This window comes from Scyliorhinus torazame, chromosome 14 (assembly GCF_047496885.1).
Source record: "Scyliorhinus torazame isolate Kashiwa2021f chromosome 14, sScyTor2.1, whole genome shotgun sequence".
In the NCBI taxonomy this organism is placed as follows: domain Eukaryota; kingdom Metazoa; phylum Chordata; class Chondrichthyes; order Carcharhiniformes; family Scyliorhinidae; genus Scyliorhinus; species Scyliorhinus torazame.
Genome location: NC_092720.1, coordinates 1,508,402 through 1,527,708, shown reverse-complemented (window position 1 = coordinate 1,527,708; position 19,307 = coordinate 1,508,402). Strand labels below are relative to the sequence as shown.

The 19,307-nt window shown below is 46.4% G+C and overlaps 1 protein-coding gene across 3 annotated transcripts in view; it reads left to right on the top strand.

Moving 5' to 3' along the window:
• masp1 (MBL associated serine protease 1) overlaps window positions 1-19,307 on the top strand; it is a 537,426-nt gene that overhangs the window by 181,260 nt on the left and 336,859 nt on the right. For all 3 annotated transcript variants that reach the window (XM_072473624.1, XM_072473621.1, XM_072473623.1), the window contains exon 7: window positions 18,172-18,290. In XM_072473624.1, the coding sequence (XP_072329725.1) occupies window positions 18,172-18,290 (119 nt within the window). The remainder of the gene's footprint in view (window positions 1-18,171; window positions 18,291-19,307) is intronic.

Below are 19,307 nucleotides of genomic sequence, written 5' to 3'. Positions count from 1 at the left end.
TACACTGACACTCTGTACACTGATGCTGTGCACACTGTAGCTCTGTACACTGACACTCTGTACACTGATGCTGTGTACACTGTAGCTCTGTACACTGATGCTCTTTACTCTGTAGCTTAGTACACTGTAGTTCTGTACACGGAAGCTCTGTAAACTGTAGCTCTGTACACTGATGCTCTTTACTCTGTAGCTCAGTACACTGTAGCTCTGTACACTGACACTGTGTACACTGATGCTGTGTACACTGTAGCTCTGTACACTGAAGCTCTGTACACTGTAGCTCTGTACACTGACGCTCTGTACACTGTAGCTCTGTACACTGACACTGTGTACACTGATGCTGTGTACACTGTAGCTCTGTACACTGAAGCACTGTACACTGTAGCTCTGTACACTGAAGCTCTGTACACTGAAGCTCTGTACACTGAAGTTCTGTACACTGTAGCTCTGTACACAGTAGCTCTGTACACTGATGCTGTGTACACTGATGCTGTGTACACTGATGCTCTGTACACTGATGCTGTGTACACTGATGCTCTGTACACTGATGCTCTGTACACTGAAGCTCTGTACACTGTAGATCTTTGCACTGAAGCTCTGTACGCTGAGGCTCTGTACACTGTATTTCTGTACACTGACACACTGCACCCTGAAGCTCTGTACACTGAACCTCTGTACACTGATGCTCTTTACTCTGTAGCTCAGTACACTGTAGTTCTGTACACGGAAGCTCTGTACACTGTAGCTCTGTACACTGATGCTCTTTACTCTGTAGCTCAGTACACTGTAGCTCTGTACACTGACACTGTGTACACTGATGCTGTGTACACTGTAGCTCTGTACACTGAAGCTCTGTACACTGTAGCTCTGGGCAGTGAATCTCTGTACACTGTAGCTCTGTACACTGTAGCTCTGTACACTGACACTGTGTACACTGATGCTGTGTACACTGTAGCTCTGTACACTGAAGCTCTGTACACTGTAGCTCTGTACACTGTAGCTCTGGACACTGTAGCTCTGTACACTGAAGTTCTGTACACTGTAGCTCTGTACACAGTAGCTCTGAACACTGATGATGTGTACACTGATGCTCTGTACACTGATGCTCTGCACACTGAAGCTCTGTACACTGTAGATCTGTACGCTGAGGCTCTGTACACTGATGCTCTGTACACTGAAGCTATGTACACTGAAGCTCTGTACACTGAAGCTCTGTACACTGAAGCTCTGTACACTGACGCTCTGTACACAGTAGCTGTGTACACTGATGCTGTGTACACTGATGCTGTGTACACTGACGCTCTGTACACTGAAGCTCTGTACACTGACGCTCTGTACACTGAAGCTCTGAACACTGTAGCTCTGTACACTGACGCTCTGTACACTGAAGCTCTGTACACTGACACTCTGTACACAGACGCTCTGTACACTGACGCTCTTTACACCGTAGCTCTGTACACTGAAGCTCTGTACACTGAAGCTCTGTACACTGACGCTCTTTACACTGAAGCTCCGTACACTGTAGCTGTGTACACAGATGCTGTGTATACTGATGCTGCGTACACTGATGCTGTGTACACTGTAGCTCAGTACACTGACGCTCTTTACACTGTAGCTCAGTGCACTGTGGCTCTGTACACTGATGCTCTGTACACTGACGCTATGTACACTGATGCTCTGTACACTGATGCTCTGCACACTGATGCTCTGTACACAGTAGCTCTGTACACTGAAGCTCTGTACACTGATGCTCTGTACACTGTAGCTGTGTACACTGTAGCTCTGTACACTGACGCTCAGTACACTGTAGCTCTGTACACTGACGCTCTGTACACTGACGCTCTGTACACTGACGCTCTGTACACTGACGCTCTGTACACTGTAGCTCTGTACACTGTAGCTCTGTACACTGTAGCTCTGTACACTGACGCTCTGTACACTGAAGCTCTCTACACTGATGCTCTGTACACTGTAGCTCTGTACACTGACGCTCTGTACACTGAAGCTCTGTACACTGATGCTCTGTACACTGTAGCTCTGTACACTGTAGCTCTGTATACTGTAGCTCTGTACACTGTAGCTCTGTACACTGAAGTTCTGTACACTGTAGCTCTGTACACAGTAGCTCTGTACACTGATGCTGTGTACACTGATGCTCTGTACACTGATGCTCTGCACACTGAAGCTCTGTACACTGACGCTCTGTACACTGTAGCTCTGTACACTGTAGCTCTGTACACTGTAGCTCTGTACACTGCCGCTCTGTACACTGAAGCTCTGTACACTGATGCTCTGTACACTGTAGCTCTGTACACTGACGCTCTGTACACTGTAGCTCTGTACACTGACGCTCAGTACACTGTAGCTCTGTATACTGTAGCTCTGTACACTGTAGCTCTGTACACTGAAGTTCTGTACACTGTAGCTCTACACAGTAGCTCTGTACACTGATGCTGTGTACACTGATGCTCTGTACACTGATGCTCTGCACACTGAAGCTCTGTACACTGTAGATCTGTACGCTGAGGCTCTGTACACTGATGCTCTGTACACTGAAGCTCTGTACACTGAAGCTCTGTACGCTGAGGCTCTGTACACTGATGCTCTGTACACTGAAGCTCTGTACACTGAAGCTCTGTACACTGAAGCTCTGTACACTGTATTTCTGTACGCTGAAGCTCTGTACACTGATGCTCTGTACACTGATGCTCTGTACACAGTAGCTCTGTACACTGCAGCTCTGTACACTGACGCTCTGTACACAGTAGCTCTGTACACTAAAGCTCTGTACACTGCAGCTCTGTACACTGTAGCTCTGTACACTGCAGCTCTGTCCACTGATGCTCTGTACACTGATGCTCTGTACACTGAAGCTATGTACACTGAAGCTCTGTACACTGAAGCTCTGTACACTGAAGCTCTGTACACTGACGCTCTGTACACAGTAGCTGTGTACACTGATGCTGTGTACACTGATGCTGTGTACACTGACGCTCTGTACACTGACGCTGTGTACACTGACGCTCTGTACACTGACGCTCTGTACACTGAAGCTCTGTACACTGACGCTCTGTACACTGAAGCTCTGAACACTGTAGCTCTGTACACTGACGCTCTGTACACTGACGCTCTTTACACAGTAGCTCTGTACACTGAAGCTCTGTACACTGAAGCTCTTTACACTGAAGCTCTGTACACTGACGCTCTTTACACTGAATGCTCCGTACACTGTAGCTGTGTACACAGATGCTGTGTATACTGATGCTGCGTACACTGATGCTGTGTACACTGTAGCTCAGTACACTGACGCTCTTTACACTGTAGCTCAGTGCACTGTGGCTCTGTACACTGATGCTCTGTACACTGACGATCTGTACACTGATGCTCTGTACACTGATGCTCTGCACACTGATGCTCTGTACACAGTAGCTCTGTACACTGAAGCTCTGTACACTGACGCTCTGTACACTGAAGCTCTGTACACTGATGCTCTGTACACTGATGCTCTGTACACTGAAGCTCTGTACACTGTAGCTCTGTACACTGACGCTCTGTACACTGACGCTCTGTACACTGACGCTCTGTACACTGTAGCTCTGTACACTGTAGCTCTGTACACTGACGCTCTGTACACTGTAGCTCTGTATACTGACGCTCTGTACACTGAAGCTCTGTACACTGATGCTCTGTACACTGATGCTCTGTACACTGTAGCTCTGTACACTGACGCTCAGTACACTGTAGCTCTGTACACTGACGCTCTTTACACTGTAGCTCAGTGCACTGTGGCTCTGTCCACTGAAGCTCTGTACACTGATGCTCTGTACACTGACACTCTGTACACTGACGCTCTGTACACTGATGCTCTGTACACTGTACCTCTGTACACTGTAGCTCTGTACACTGACGCGCTGTACACTGAAGCTCTGTACACTGAAGCTCTGTACACTGACGCTCTGTACACTGTAGCTCTGTACACTGACGCTCTGTACACTGACACTGTGTACACTGATGCTCTGTACACTGTAGCTCTGTACACTGAAGCTCTGTACACTGTAGCTGTGTACACAGATGCTGTGTACACCGTAGCTCAGTACACTGTAGCACTGTACACTGTAGCTCTGTACACTGACGCTCTTTACACTGTAGCTCAGTACACTAGCTCTACACTGATGCTGTGTACACTGTAACTGTGTACATTGAAGCTCTGTACACTGACACTGTGTACACTGATGCTCTGTACACTAGCTCTGTGCACTGTAGCTCTGTACATTGGTGCTCTGTACACTGTAGCTCTGTACACTGACACTGTGTACACTGATACTCTGTACACTGTAGCTCTGTACACTGTAGCTCTGTACACTGATGCTCTGTACACTGTAGCTCTGTACACTGACACTATGTACACAGAAGCTCTGTACAATGATACTGTGTACACTGTGGTTCTGTACACTGACACTCTGTACACTGATGCTGTGTACACTGTGGTTCTGTACACTGACACTCTGTACACTGATGCTGTGTACACTGATGCTGTGTACACTGTAGCTCTGTACACTGTAGCTCTGTACACTGACGCTCAGTACACTATAGCTCTGTATACTGTAGCTCTGTACACTGTAGCTCTGTACACTGAAGTTCTGTACACTGTAGCTCTGTACACAGTAGCTCTGTACACTGATGCTGTGTACACTGATGCTCTGTACACTGATGCTCTGCACACTGAAGCTCTGTACACTGTAGATCTGTACGCTGAGGCTCTGTACACTGATGCTCTGTACACTGAAGCTCTGTACACTGAAGCTCTGTACGCTGAGGCTCTGTACACTGATGCTCTGTACACTGAAGCTCTGTACACTGAAGCTCTGTACACTGAAGCTCTGTACACTGTATTTCTGTACGCTGAAGCTCTGTACACTGATGCTCTGTACACTGATGCTCTGTACACAGTAGCTCTGTACACTGCAGCTCTGTACACTGACGCTCTGTACACAGTAGCTCTGTACACTAAAGCTCTGTACACTGCAGCTATGTACACTGAAGATCTGTACACTGAAGCTCTGTACACTGAAGCTCTGTACACTGAAGCTCTGTACACTGACGCTCTGTACACAGTAGCTGTGTACACTGATGCTGTGTACACTGATGCTGTGTACACTGACGCTCTGTACACTGAAGCTCTGTACACTGACGCTCTGTACACTGAAGCTCTGAACACTGTAGCTCTGTACACTGACGCTCTGTACACTGAAACTCTGTACACTGACACTCTGTACACAGACGCTCTGTACACTGACGCTCTTTACACAGTAGCTCTGTACACTGAAGCTCTTTACACTGAAGCTCTGTACACTGACGCTCTTTACACTGAAGCGCCGTACACTGTAGCTGTGTACACAGATGCTGTGTATACTGATGCTGCGTACACTGATGCTGTGTACACTGTAGCTCAGTACACTGACGCTCTTTACACTGTAGCTCAGTGCACTGTGGCTCTGTACACTGATGCTCTGTACACTGACGCTCTGTACACTGATGCTCTGTACACTGATGCTCTGCACACTGATGCTCTGTACACAGTAGCTCTGTACACTGAAGCTCTGTACACTGTAGCTCTGTACACTGACGCTCTGTACACTGAAGCTCTGTACACTGATGCTCTGTACACTGTAGCTCTGTAAACTGTAGCTCTGTACACTGACGCTCAGTACACTGTAGCTCTGTACACTGACACTCTGTACACTGACGCTCTGTACACTGACGCTCTGTACACTGACGCTCTGTACACTGATGCTCTGTACACTGTAGCTCTGTACACTGACGCTCTGTACACTGAAGCTCTGTACACTGATGCTCTGTACACTGATGCTCTGTACACTGTAGCTCTGTACACTGACGCTCTGTACACTGACGCTCTGTACACTGTAGCTCTGTACACTGATGCTCTGTACACTGATGCTCTGTACACTGTAGCTCTGTACACTGACGCTCTGTACACTGAAGCTCTGTACACTGATGCTCTGTACACTGATGCTCTGTACACTGTAGCTCTGTACACTGACGCTCAGTACACTGTAGCACTGTACACTGATGCTCTGTACACTGACGCTCTTTACACTGTAGCTCAGTGCACTGTGGCTCTGTACACTGACACTCTGTACACTGATGCTGTGCACACTGTAGCTCTGTACACTGACACTCTGTACACTGATGCTGTGTACACTGTAGCTCTGTACACTGATGCTCTTTACTCTGTAGCTTAGTACACTGTAGTTCTGTACACGGAAGCTCTGTAAACTGTAGCTCTGTACACTGATGCTCTTTACTCTGTAGCTCAGTACACTGTAGCTCTGTACACTGACACTGTGTACACTGTAGCTCTGTACACTGAAGCTCTGTACACTGTAGCTCTGTACACTGACGCTCTGTACACTGTAGCTCTGTACACTGACACTGTGTACACTGATGCTGTGTACACTGTAGCTCTGTACACTGAAGCTCTGTACACTGTAGCTCTGTACACTGAAGCTCTGTACACTGAAGCTCTGTACACTGAAGTTCTGTACACTGTAGCTCTGTACACAGTAGCTCTGTACACTGATGCTGTGTACACTGATGCTGTGTACACTGATGCTCTGTACACTGATGCTGTGTACACTGATGCTCTGTACACTGATGCTCTGTACACTGAAGCTCTGTACACTGTAGATCTTTGCACTGAAGCTCTGTACGCTGAGGCTCTGTACACTGTATTTCTGTACACTGACACACTGCACCCTGAAGCTCTGTACACTGAACCTCTGTACACTGATGCTCTTTACTCTGTAGCTCAGTACACTGTAGCTCTGTACACTGACACTCTGTACACTGATGCTGTGTACACTGTAGCTCTGTACACTGATGCTCTTTACTCTGTAGCTTAGTACACTGTAGTTCTGTACACGGAAGCTCTGTAAACTGTAGCTCTGTACACTGATGCTCTGTGTACTGAAGCTCTGTACACTGTATTTCTGTACACTGACGCTCTGTACAGTGTATTTCTGTACACTGAAGCTCTGTACACTGTATTTCTGTACACTGACGCTCTGTACACTGATGATCTGTACACTGAAGCTCTGTACACTGATGCTCTGTACACTGAAGCTCTGTACACTGAAACTCTGTACACTGTAGCTCTGTACACTGTAGCTCTGTACACTGATGCTCTGTACACTGAAGCTCTGTACACTGAAGCTCTGTACACTGAAACTCTGTACACAGTAGCTCTGTACACTGTAGCTCTGTACACTGTTGCTCTGTACACTGAAGCTCTGTACACTGAAGCTCTGTACACTGATGCGCTGTACACTGATGTTCTGTACACTGATGCTCTGTACACTGATGCGCTGTACACTGACGCTCTGTACACTGAAGCTCTGTACACTGATGCGCTGTACACTGATGCTCTGTACACTGATGCTCTGTACACTGATGCTCTGTACACTGATGCTCTGTACGCTGATGCTCTGTACACTGTAGCTCTGTACACTGATGCTGTGTACACTGATGCTCTGTACACTGATGCTCTGTACACTGATGCTCTGTACACTGTAGCTCTGTACACTGATGCTGTGTACACTGATGCGCTGTACACTGATGCTCTGTACACTGATGCTCTGTACACTGATGCTCTGTACACTGATGCTCTGTACGCTGATGCTCTGTACACTGATGCGCTGTACACTGATGCTCTGTACACTGATGCTGTGTACACTGATGCGCTGTACACTGATGCTCTGTACACTGATGCTCTGTACACTGATGCTCTGTACACTGATGCTCTGTACACTGAACAAAGAACAAAGAAATGTACAGCACAGGAACAGGCCCTTCGGCCCTCCAAGCCCGTGCCGACCATGCTGCCCGACTAAACTACAATCTTCTACACTTCCTGGGTCCGTATCCCTCTATTCCCATCCTATTCATGTATTTGTCAAGATGCCCCTTAAATGTCCCTATCGTCCCTGCTTCCACCACCTCCTCCGGTAGTGAGTTCCAGGCACTCACTACCCTCTGCGTAAAAAACTTGCCTCGTACATCTACTCTGAACCTTGCCCCTCTCGCCTTAAACCTATGCCCCCTAGTAATTGACCCCTCTACCCCGGGGATAAGCCTCTGACTATCCACTCTGTCTATGCCCCTCATAATTTTGTAGACCTCTATCAGGTCGCCCCTCAACCTCCTTCGTTCCAGTCAGAGCAAACCGAGTTTATTCAACCGCTCCTCATAGCTAATGCCCTCCATACCAGGCAACATTCTGGTAAATCTCTTCTGCACCCTCTCTAAAGCCTCCACATCCTCCTGGTAGTGTGACGACCAGAATTGAACACTATACTCCAAGTGTGGCCTAACTAAGGTTCTATACAGCTGCAACATGACTTGCCAATTCTTATACTCAATGCCCCGGCCAATGAAGGCAAGCATGCCGTATGCCTTCTTGACTACCTTCTCCACCTGTCTTGCCCTTTTCAGTGACCTGTGGACCTGTACTCCTAGATCTCTTTGACTTTCAATACTCTTGAGGGTTCTACCATTCACTGTATATTCCCTACCTGCATTAGACCTTCCAAAATGCATTACCTCACATTTGTCCAGATTAAACTCCATCTGCCATCTCTCCGCCCAAGTCTCCAAACAATCTAAATCCTGCTGTATCCTCTGACAGTCCTCATCGCTATCCGCAATTCCACCAACCTTTGGTCTGATTAGTAAGTTTGCAGATGACACAGTTACATTTTCCTCCAAATCATTTATATATACTACAAAGAGCAAAGGTCCCAGCACTGGTCCCTGTGGAACACCACTGGTCACAGCCCTCCAATTAGAAAAGCACCCTTCCATTGCTACTCTCTGCCTTCTATGACCTAGCCAGTTCTGTATCCACCTTGCCAGCTCACCCCTGATCCCGTGTGACTTCACCTTTTGTACTTGTCTACCATGAGGGACCTTGTCAAAGGCCTTACTGAAGTCCATATAGACAACATCCACTGACCTACCTGCATCAATCATCTTAGTGACCTCCTCGAAAAACTCTATCAAGTTAGTGAGACACGACCTCCCCTTCACAAAACCGTGCTGCCTCTCACTAATACGTCCATTTGCTTCCAAATGGGAGCAGATCCTGTCTCGAAGAATTCTCTCCAGTAATTTCCCTACCACTGAAGTCAGGCTCACCGGCCTGTAGTTCCCAGGATTATCCTTGCTACCCTTCTTAAACAGAGGAACAACACTGGCTATTCTCCAGTCCTCCGGGACATCCCCTGAAGACAGCGAGGATCCAAAGATTTCTGTCAAGGCCTCAGCAATTTCCTCTCCAGCCTCCTTCAGTGTTCTGGGGTAGATCCCATCAGGCCCTGGGGACTTATCTACCTTAATATTTTTTAAGACACCCAACACCTCGTCTTTTTGGATCTCAATGTGACCCAGGCTATCTACACACCCTTCTCCAGACTCAACATCTACCAATTCCTTCTCTTTGGTGAATACTGATGCAAAGTATTCATTTAGTACCTCGCCCATTTCCTCTGGCTCCACACATAGATTCCCTTGCCTATCCTTCAGTGGGCCAACCCTTTCCCTGGCTCTGTACACAGACGCTCTGTACACTGAAGCTCTGTACACTGACGCTCTGTACACTAAAGCTCTGTACACTGAAGCTCTGTAAACTGACGCTCTGTACACTGACGCTCTGTACACAGTAGCTCTGTACACTGACGCTCTGTACACTGAAGCTCTGTACACTGATGCTCTGTACACTGAAGCTCTGTACACAGTAGCTCTGTACACTGAAGCTCTGTACACTGAAGCTCTGTACACTGATGCTGTGTACACTGACGCTCTGTACACAGTAGCTCTGTACACAGTAGCTCTGTACACTGACGCTCTGTACACTGAAGCTCTGTACACTGATGCTCTGTACACTGATGCTGTGTACACTGACGCTCTGTACACAGTAGCTCTGTACACTGACGCTCTGTACACTGAAGCTCTGTACACTGATGCTCTGTACACTGACGCTCTGTACACTGACGCTCTGTACACTGAAGCTCTGTACACTGATGCTCTGTACACTGACGCTCTGTACACTGAAGCTCTGTACACTGATGCTGTGTACACTGAAGCTCTGTACACTGAAGCGCTGTACACTGACGCTCTGTACACAGTAGCTCTGTACACTGAAGCGCTGTACACTGACGCTCTGTACACAGTAGCTCTGTACACTGTAGCTCTGTACACTGACATCAGGAGGAAGTAATCGAATACCACTTTAGAACATTTTAAATATTGAATTAAAACATTTATTAACAGAAATAAATAAATCATAACCACATTATGTTACAGTTACATTGTTGAATTTAATCACACACATTTCCCAAAGGATTCCTACTTAGTTGGACTGTCAAATAAACACCCATTTCAGGCAACAGTTGCCAGTGACTCTTAATCTATGAAAATTCCAGTGATATATCCACAAGACCCACCCCCCCAGCACCGTATAGCTCTGGGGGGGTTATTTCCCCAGCATCCCCCCCCCCCCGCGCCCCCGCCCCTCCCCCCAGGTGTAGCTGTGGGAGGAACATTCCCTCTCCTCTGAACATTCCCTCTCCTCCAAACATTCCCTCTCCGAACATTCCCTCTCCTGTGAACATTCCCTCTCCACCGAGCATTCCCTCTCCTGTGAACATTCCCTCTCCTCCGAACATTCCCTCTTTTCTGAACATTCCCTCTCCTCCGAACATTCCCTCTTTTCCAAACATTCCCTTTCACCGAACACTCCCTCTCCTCCGAACATTCCCTCTCCTGTGAACGTTCCCTCTTTTCCAAACATTCCCTCTCCTCCGAACATTCCCTCTTTTCCGAACATTCCCTCTCCCCGAACATTCACTCTTTTCCGAACATTCTCTCTCCGAACATTCCCTCTCCTGTGAACATTCCCTCTCCTCCAAACATTCCCTCTCCTGTGAACATTCCCTCTTTTTCGAACATTCCCTCTCTTCCGAACATTCCCTCTCCTCCGAACATTCCCTCTCCTCTGAACATTTCCTCTCCTCCAATCATTCCCACTCCTCCAAACATTCCCTCTCCTGTGAACATTCCCTCTCCTCCGAACATTCCCTCTTTTCCAAACTTTCCCTCTCTTCTGAACATTCCCACTTTTCTGAACAATCCCTCACCTCCGAACATTCCCTCTCCTGTAAACATTCCCTCTCCTGTGAACATTCCCTCTCCTCTGGACATTCCCTCTTTTCCGAACATTCCCTCTCCTCTGAACATTCCCTCTTTTCCAAACATTCCCTCTTTTCCGAACATTCCCTCTCCTCCGAACATTCCGTCTCCTGTAAACATTCCCTCTCCTCCGAACATTCCATCTCCTCCGGACATTCCCTCTTTTCCGAACATTCCCTCTCCTCCGAACATTCCCTCTTTTCCGAACATTCCCTCTCCCCCGATCATTCCCTCTCTCCCGATCATTCCCTCTCCGAACATTCCCTCTCCTGTGAACATTCGCTCTCCTGTGAACATTCCCTCTTCTCCGAACATTCCCTCTCCTGTGAACATTCCCTCTCCTCCGAACATTCCCTCTCCTGTGAACATTCCCTCTCCGAACATTCCCTCTCCGAACATCCCAGAGAGTTGTTTCCTGTCAGTCTGGCCTCTTGTGGAGTTCTTGCTTCCGTCCACATCAGTTTTCTGGAAGATATTTTACAACAGTTTGTTTCCATCCCACAATAAATGATGCAACTCTCGGACCTGATTCGTGGAAATGAGGTGGGCCGACTAGACCAAGTGTCAAAGAACAAAGAACAATACAGCACAGGAACTTGCCCTTCGGCCCTCCAAGCCTGTTCTGGCCATGATACAAACCTTTGCCAAAACCCTCAGCACTTCCTTGTGCCGTATCCCTCTATACCCTCCCATCCATGTGTTTGTCGAGATGCCTTTTGAACACCGTTAATGTATCTGCTTCCACAACCTCCCCTGGCAACGCGTTCCAGGCACTCACCACCCTCTGCGTAAAAAACCTGCCTTGAATGAAATGAAAATCGCTTATTGTCACAAGTAGGCTTCAAATGAAGTTACTGTGAAAAGCCCCTAGTCGCCACATTCCGGCGCCTGTTCGGGGAGGCTGTTACGGGAACATTTTGCACATCTCCTCTAAACTTTACCCCATGGACCTTAAACCTCTGCCCCCTGGTGACTGACCCCTCCACCCTGGGAAAGAGTGCCTGCCCATCCACTCTGTCTATGCCCTTCATAATCTTGTGGACCTCTATCAGGTCGCCCCTCAATCCCGTCGTTCTGATGAAAACAGTCCGAGTCTATTCAGCCTCTCCGCATAGCTAACACCCTCCAGACCCAGCAACATCCTGGTAAACCTCCTCTGCACCCTCTCCAAAGCCTCCACATCCTTCTGGTAGTGTGGTGACCAGAATTGTGTGCAATATTCCAAGTGCGGCCTTACCAAGGTTCTATACAACTGCAGCATGACTTGCCAGTTTTTATACTCAATGCCCCATCCAATGAAGGCAAGCATTCCGTCTGCTTTCTTGACCACCTTGTCCACTTGTGTTGCCACTTTCAAAGATCTGTGTACCTGCACGCCCAGATCTCTCTGACTTTCTGTATTCCTAAGAGTTTTCCATTTACGGTATGTTTCCCCTCTATGTTAGACCTACCAAAATGCATTACCTCACATTTGTCCGGATTAAACTCCATTTGCCATTTCTCTGCCCAAGTCTCCAACCTATCGATGTCCTACTGTATCCTCTGACAATCCTCAACACTGTCTGCCACTCCACCAACCTCGGTGTCATCTAAACTTACTGATCAGACCGGATACATGTTCCTCCAAATCGTTTATGTACACCACAAACAACAGAGGTCCCAGCACCGATCCCTGTGGAACACCACTAGTCACAACCTTCCATTCAGAAAAACACCCGTCTACTGCTACCCTTTGCCTTCTGTGACCGAGCCAGTTCTGTACCCATCTTACCACCCCATCTCTGATCCCGTGTGACTTCACCTTTTGTACCAGTCTGCCATGAGGCACCTTGTTAAAGGCTTTACTGAAGTCCACGTAAACAATATCCACCACTCTCCGCTCATCAATCATCTTTGTCACCTCTCAAAAAACTCGATTAAATCAGTGAGGCACAACCTTCTTTCACAAAATCATGCTGTCTATCGCTTATGAGTCCATTTGAAACCCTGAGAATTCTCTCTAATAATTTACCTACTACCGATGTGAAGCTCATCATCCTATAGTTTCCGGGATTATCCCCGCTACCTTTCTTAAACAGCGGGACCACATTAGTTATTCTCCAGTCCTCTGGGATCTCACCTGTAGCCGACGAGGATATAAAGATGTCAGTCAAGGCCCCAAGAATTTGCTCCCTTGCTTCCCTCAGCATTCAGGGATAAATCCCATCTGGCCCAGGAGACTTATCTACGTTAATATCTTTTAAAAGACCCAATGCCTTCTCCTTTTCGATGTTAACATGATCCAGACTGTCCACACACCCTACTCAAGAATCATCTTCCACAAAGTCCCTTTAGTGAACACTGATGCAAAGTACTCATTTAGTACCTTGCCCATTTCCTCTGGCTCAACACATAGATTCCCCCCACTGTCCTTAACTGGTCCAATCCTTTCCCTGGCCACCCTCTTGCTTTTTACATATGAATAAAAAGCTTTGAGATTCACCATAATCCTACTTGCCAAGGACTTTTCATGACCCCTCCTTGCCCTCCTAATTTCCCGCTTCAATACCTTCCCACTTTCTTTATACTCCTCAAGGTTTTCGACTGTCCCCACCCTTCCATGCCGTACAAAAGTCTCCTTTTTCTTTTTGACGAGGTTCATAATATCCCTCGTTATCCAAGGCTCCCTAAACTTCCCATACTTATCCTTCGTTCTCTCAGGAACATTACTTTCCTGAATCCTAATCAATTGTCGCTTGAAAGACTCCCACACGTGCGATGTTGATTTATTATCCAACAGCCGCACCCAATCCAAATTCTTCAAATCCTGTCTCATGTTATCGTAATTTACCTTTCCCCAGTTTAGCACCTTAGCGCGAGGGTTACCCTCATCCCTGTCCAAAAGTACCCTAAAACCTACGGACTTGTGGTCATTACTCACAAAATGTTCCCCTACTGAAACCTCAACCACCTGTCCAGGCTCATTCCCCATTGCCAGGTCCAGTACTGCCCCTTCCCGAGTTGGACTATCTACATATTGCATCAAGAAGGCTTCCTGGATGCACCTTACAAACTCTGCCCCACCCGAGCACTAAGAGAGTCCCAGTCAATATCGGGGAAATTAAAATCCCCGACCACAACAACCCTGTTACTTTTGCACCTTTCCAAAATCTCTCTGCCTATCTGCTCCTCTATCTATCGCTGGCAGTTGGGGGGCCTGTAATAAATGCCCAACATTGTGATTGCCCCCTTCCTGTTCCTGAGCTCAATGGGGGAACATTTAGGAGAGGGTGACCATTTTCTTGTAAGTTTTAGGATGATGGTAGAAAAGGACATTGAGTAAAAGTAAACTAGCCGACTTCATTGGGACCAGACGGAGCTGGGCTGGTAAGATGGAACGAAACTGTGGGCTGAACAATGGAATGCCCTTCCTTCAACACAAAATTGTCTGTAACAACCCCAGGTGAAAAAAGGGATAGAAACTAAGATAAAGAAGAAGTTTGCTTATGACAGGCATCAGGTAGAAACACAAATTGAGAACATAAGAACTAGGAGCAGGAGTCGGCCATCTGGCCCCTCGAGCCTGCTCCACCATTCAATGAGATCATGGCTGATCTTTTGTGGACTCAGCTCGACTTTCCGGCCCGAACACCATAACCCTTAATCCCTTTATTCTTTAAAAAACTATCTATCTTTATCTTAAAAACATTGAATGAAGGAGCTTCCACTGCTTCACTGGGCAAGGAATTCCATAGATTCACAACCCTTTGGGTGAAGAAGTTCCTCCTAAACTCAGTCCTAAATTTACTTCCCCTTATTTTGAGGCTATGCCCCCTAGTTCTGCTTTCACCCGCCAGTGGAAACAACCTGCCCACATCTATCATCTCTCCTCTTCATAATTTTATATGTTTCCATAAGATCCCCCCTCATCCTTCTAAATTCCAACGAGTACAGTCGCAGCTGCACAGCAGCATGTTTTAATATTTTATCATTTAAATAATAATCCCTTTTGCTGTTATTCCTCCCAAAATGGATAACCTCACATTTGTCAACATTGTATTCCATCTGCCAGACCCTAGCCCATTCACTTAACCTATCCAAATCCCTCTGCAGACTTCCAGTATCCTCTGTACTTTTTGCTTTACCACTTATCTTAGTGTCGTCTGCAAACCTGGACACATTGCCCTTGATCCCCAACTCCAAATCATCTGTGTAAATTGTGAACAGTTGTGGGCCCAACACTGATCCCTGAGGGACACCACTAGCTACTGATTACCAACCGGAGAAACACCCATTAATCGCCACTCTTTGCTTTCTATTAATTAACCAATCCTCTATCCATGCTACTACTTTCCCCTTAATGCCATGCATCTTTATCTTATGCAGCAACCTTTTGTGTGGCACCTTGTCAAAGGCTTTCTGGAAATCCAGATATATCACATCCATTGGCTCCCCGTTATCTACCGCGCTGGTAATATCCTCAAAAAATTCCACTAAATTAGTTAGGCACGACCTGCCCTTTATGAACCCATGCTGCGTCTGCCCAATGGGACAATTTCCACCCAGATGCCTCGCTATTTCTTCCTTGATGATAGATTCCAGCATCTTCCCTAATACCGAAGTAAAGCTCACTGGCCTATAATTACCCGCTTTCTGCCTATCTCCTTTTTTAAACAGTGGTGTCACGTTTGCGAATTTCCAATCCGCCGGGACCACCCCAGAGTCTAGTGAATTTTGGTAAATTATCACTAGTGCATTTGCAATTTCCCTAGCCATCTCTTTTAGCACTCTGGGATGCATTCCATCAGGGCCAGGAGACCTGTCTACCTTTAGCCCCATTAGCTTGCCCATCACTACCTCCTTAGTGATAACAATCGTCTCAAGGTCCTCACCTGTCATAGCCTCATTTCCATCAGTCACTGGCATATTATTTGTGTCTTCCACTGTGAAGACCGACCCAAAAAACCTGTTCAGTTCCTCAGCCATTTCCTCATCTCCCATTATTAAATCTAGGGGCTAAATATAGGGGCTGGTTTAGCACAGGGCTAAATCGTTGGCTTTGAAAGCAGACCAAGGCAGGCCAGCAGCACGGTTCAATTCCCGTACCAGCCTCCCCAAACAGGCGCCGGAATGTGGCGACTAGGGGCTTTTCACAGTAACTTCATTTGAAGCCTACTTGTGACAATAAGCGATTTTCATTTCAAATCTCCCTTCTCATCCTCTAAAGGACCAATATTTACCTCAGCCACTCTTTTTTGTTTTATATATTTGTACAAACTTTTACTATCTGTTTTTATATTCTGAGCAAGTTTACTCTCATAATCTATCTTACTCTTCTTTAGCACACTGGGCTAAATCACTGGCTTTTAAAGCAGACCAAGACAGGCCAGCAGCACAGTTCAATTCCCGTACCAGCCTCCGCGAACAGGTGCCGGAATGTGGCGACTAGGGGCTTTTCACAGTAACTTCATTGAAGCCTACTCGTGACAATAAGCAATTTTCATTTCATTTATAGCTTTTTTAGCAGCTTTCTGTAGCCCCCTAAAGATTTCCCAGTCCACTAGTCTCCCAGTAATCTTTGCCACTTTGTATGCTTTTTCCTTCAATTTGATACTCTCCCTTATTTCCTTAAATATCCACGGTCGATTTCCCCTCTTTCTACCGTCCTTACTTTTTGTTGGTATAAACCTTTGCTGAGCACTGTGAAAAATCGCTTGGAAGGTTCTCCACTGTTCCTCAACTGTTTCACCATAAAGTCTTTGCTCCCAGTCTACCTTAGCTAGTTCTTCTCTCATCCCATTGTAATCTCCTTTGTTTAAGCGCAAAACACTAGTGTTTGATTTTACCTTCTCACCCTCCATCTGTATTTTAAATTCCACCACATTGTGATCGCTCCTTCCGAGAGGATCCCTAACTATGAGATCCTGAATCAATCCTGTCTCATTACACAGGACCAGATCTAGGACCGCTTGTTCCCTCGTAGGTTCCATTACATACTGTTCGAGGAAACTATCGTGGATACATTCTATAAACTCCTCCTCAAGGCTGCCTTGACCGACCTGGTTAAACCAATCAACATGAGAACCAAGAAGAATACAGATGGTTCAGAGAGAGGTGAAAATCCTCATTCGAGAAGCAAAGAGGGATTGTGAGAAAAGACTGACAGCCGACATAAAGGGGAATTCCAAGTCTTCCAAAGACACAGAAATAGTAAAAAGGGAGAAAAGGAGGATTGGGATCAAAATGGGGAATGACACATTAAGGCAGAATATGGCTGAGGTATTAAATGAATAATTTGCACCTGTTAATGTACAGGTGCAGCAAGCAATACAGAAGGCAAGTGTCATAGTGACCATTATCGCAAGAGGGTTGGAATAAAGAAATCTTGCTGTATTGGTAGCAGGTTTGATGAGCGCGCTGTGTGCAATTTTAATCTGATTGTTAAATAAAGGAGGCAGGACATTAAATCCTGGGCTGAGAGAATTGTCCTGGGTTGAGACACTGAGTAGATTGAGTCGATATTCTGCCGAGTTCAGAGGAATGAGAAGCAATCTCATTGAAACATTGAAGACTCTGAAGGGGCTTTTTGAGCGGTAAATACTGACAGATCTTCCCACTGGCTGGCGAATTTACAACCTGGGGGAACAGATTCAGGATAAGAGGCCGATCGTTAAGGACTCAGATGAAATTATTTCATTTAAAGACATACATTGTTGACGTTTTTCATTCCGCACTCATCAGAACAAGTCACAAGAATGCCAAAATATGAAGGGAACAACAATTTATACTGCATGAGAGGAGAGTGTTGATTGGTTGGCAAGTGAACTCCGATTGGTAGCCACAATTAAAATATGATCTATTATATTTTAGATATTAAAACATTAATATATTTTATACATGAATGGATCTTTTGCGGGTTTTTTTCAGGAGCTCCTTGTCCTGTCGTCCAGCCTCCTGCCAATGGCACAATTGAACCTGTCCAGGATCAATATTCATTCAAAGACCAAGTCCAGATCAGATGCAACAATGGATTTAAATTTGTGAAGGTATTTTACCCGAACACTCCTGTTAATTTGAAATCCTATCAACATCTCTCTGCTCAGTCAGACATTTAGTTGTCATATTCTGCAACTTTCATATCTTAAAAAGCTTAATTTCAAAAGCCAATCTTGATGAAATGTGTTTGCTAACATTGAGCATGGCCTGGCTGTAATGGACAATTTGGAGATGAAATCAGTACCATCGGTCTCCCTGCAGTCTCTCCCCGTGAAAGCTGGCACATTAACATCTGGAATGGGTGGCAGTTTGTTCCCCTGCTATTTACTGCCATCCTGCTGCTCCAGAACTGGCCAGTTTGGCACAGTGCCTGGGCAACGTCTGTGCAAGATCCACAGCTGTTCACAGTCTCTATCAGGAATGTGGATGTCGGAGGATTTGTAGCGTGGTGGTCGCCCCCCTCTACCATTGGACCAGAAGCTCTGTGTTCAAGTCCAATGCCAGGACTTGTTTGCCGTGGAAGGAGCAGTCAACGTGCTTCAGCAGGCTGGTAATCAGCTTGGAAATCCTCCCCCCCCCATTAGAAACACAGTGCGCGCGTGTGCAGATACGCCAACAACATTTGGATGAGGGATCAATTCTAATATTTCCAAGTTTACAGGTGACATCAAAATGGGTGGAATTGTAAGTTGTGAGGAGGATGTGCTATGGGCGGGGGCGGGAGGAATGCACAGTTTAACTGGTCCTACTAATGGTTGCTCGAGTCACTCGGGAGGTTTGGGGGGTGGGAACAAGAGCGTTAGTTTAGAAGGTGTAAAAACTGAAGGGAAAATAGAGAACAAAAATAAGAGAACATCACCCTGTCTGCTAAAATGCAGTGGTTTGAAGTGTATTTGTTTCAACACCATAAGTATAACGGGTAAGGCAGATGGACTGAGAGCACTTATTAGTACTTGGAATTATGATGTTGTGGCTATCGCAGAAACATGGTTAAAGGAAGGGCAGGATTGGCAGCTGAACGTTGGAGGATATAGATGCTTCAGGAGAGATAGAGGGGGGTGTAAAAG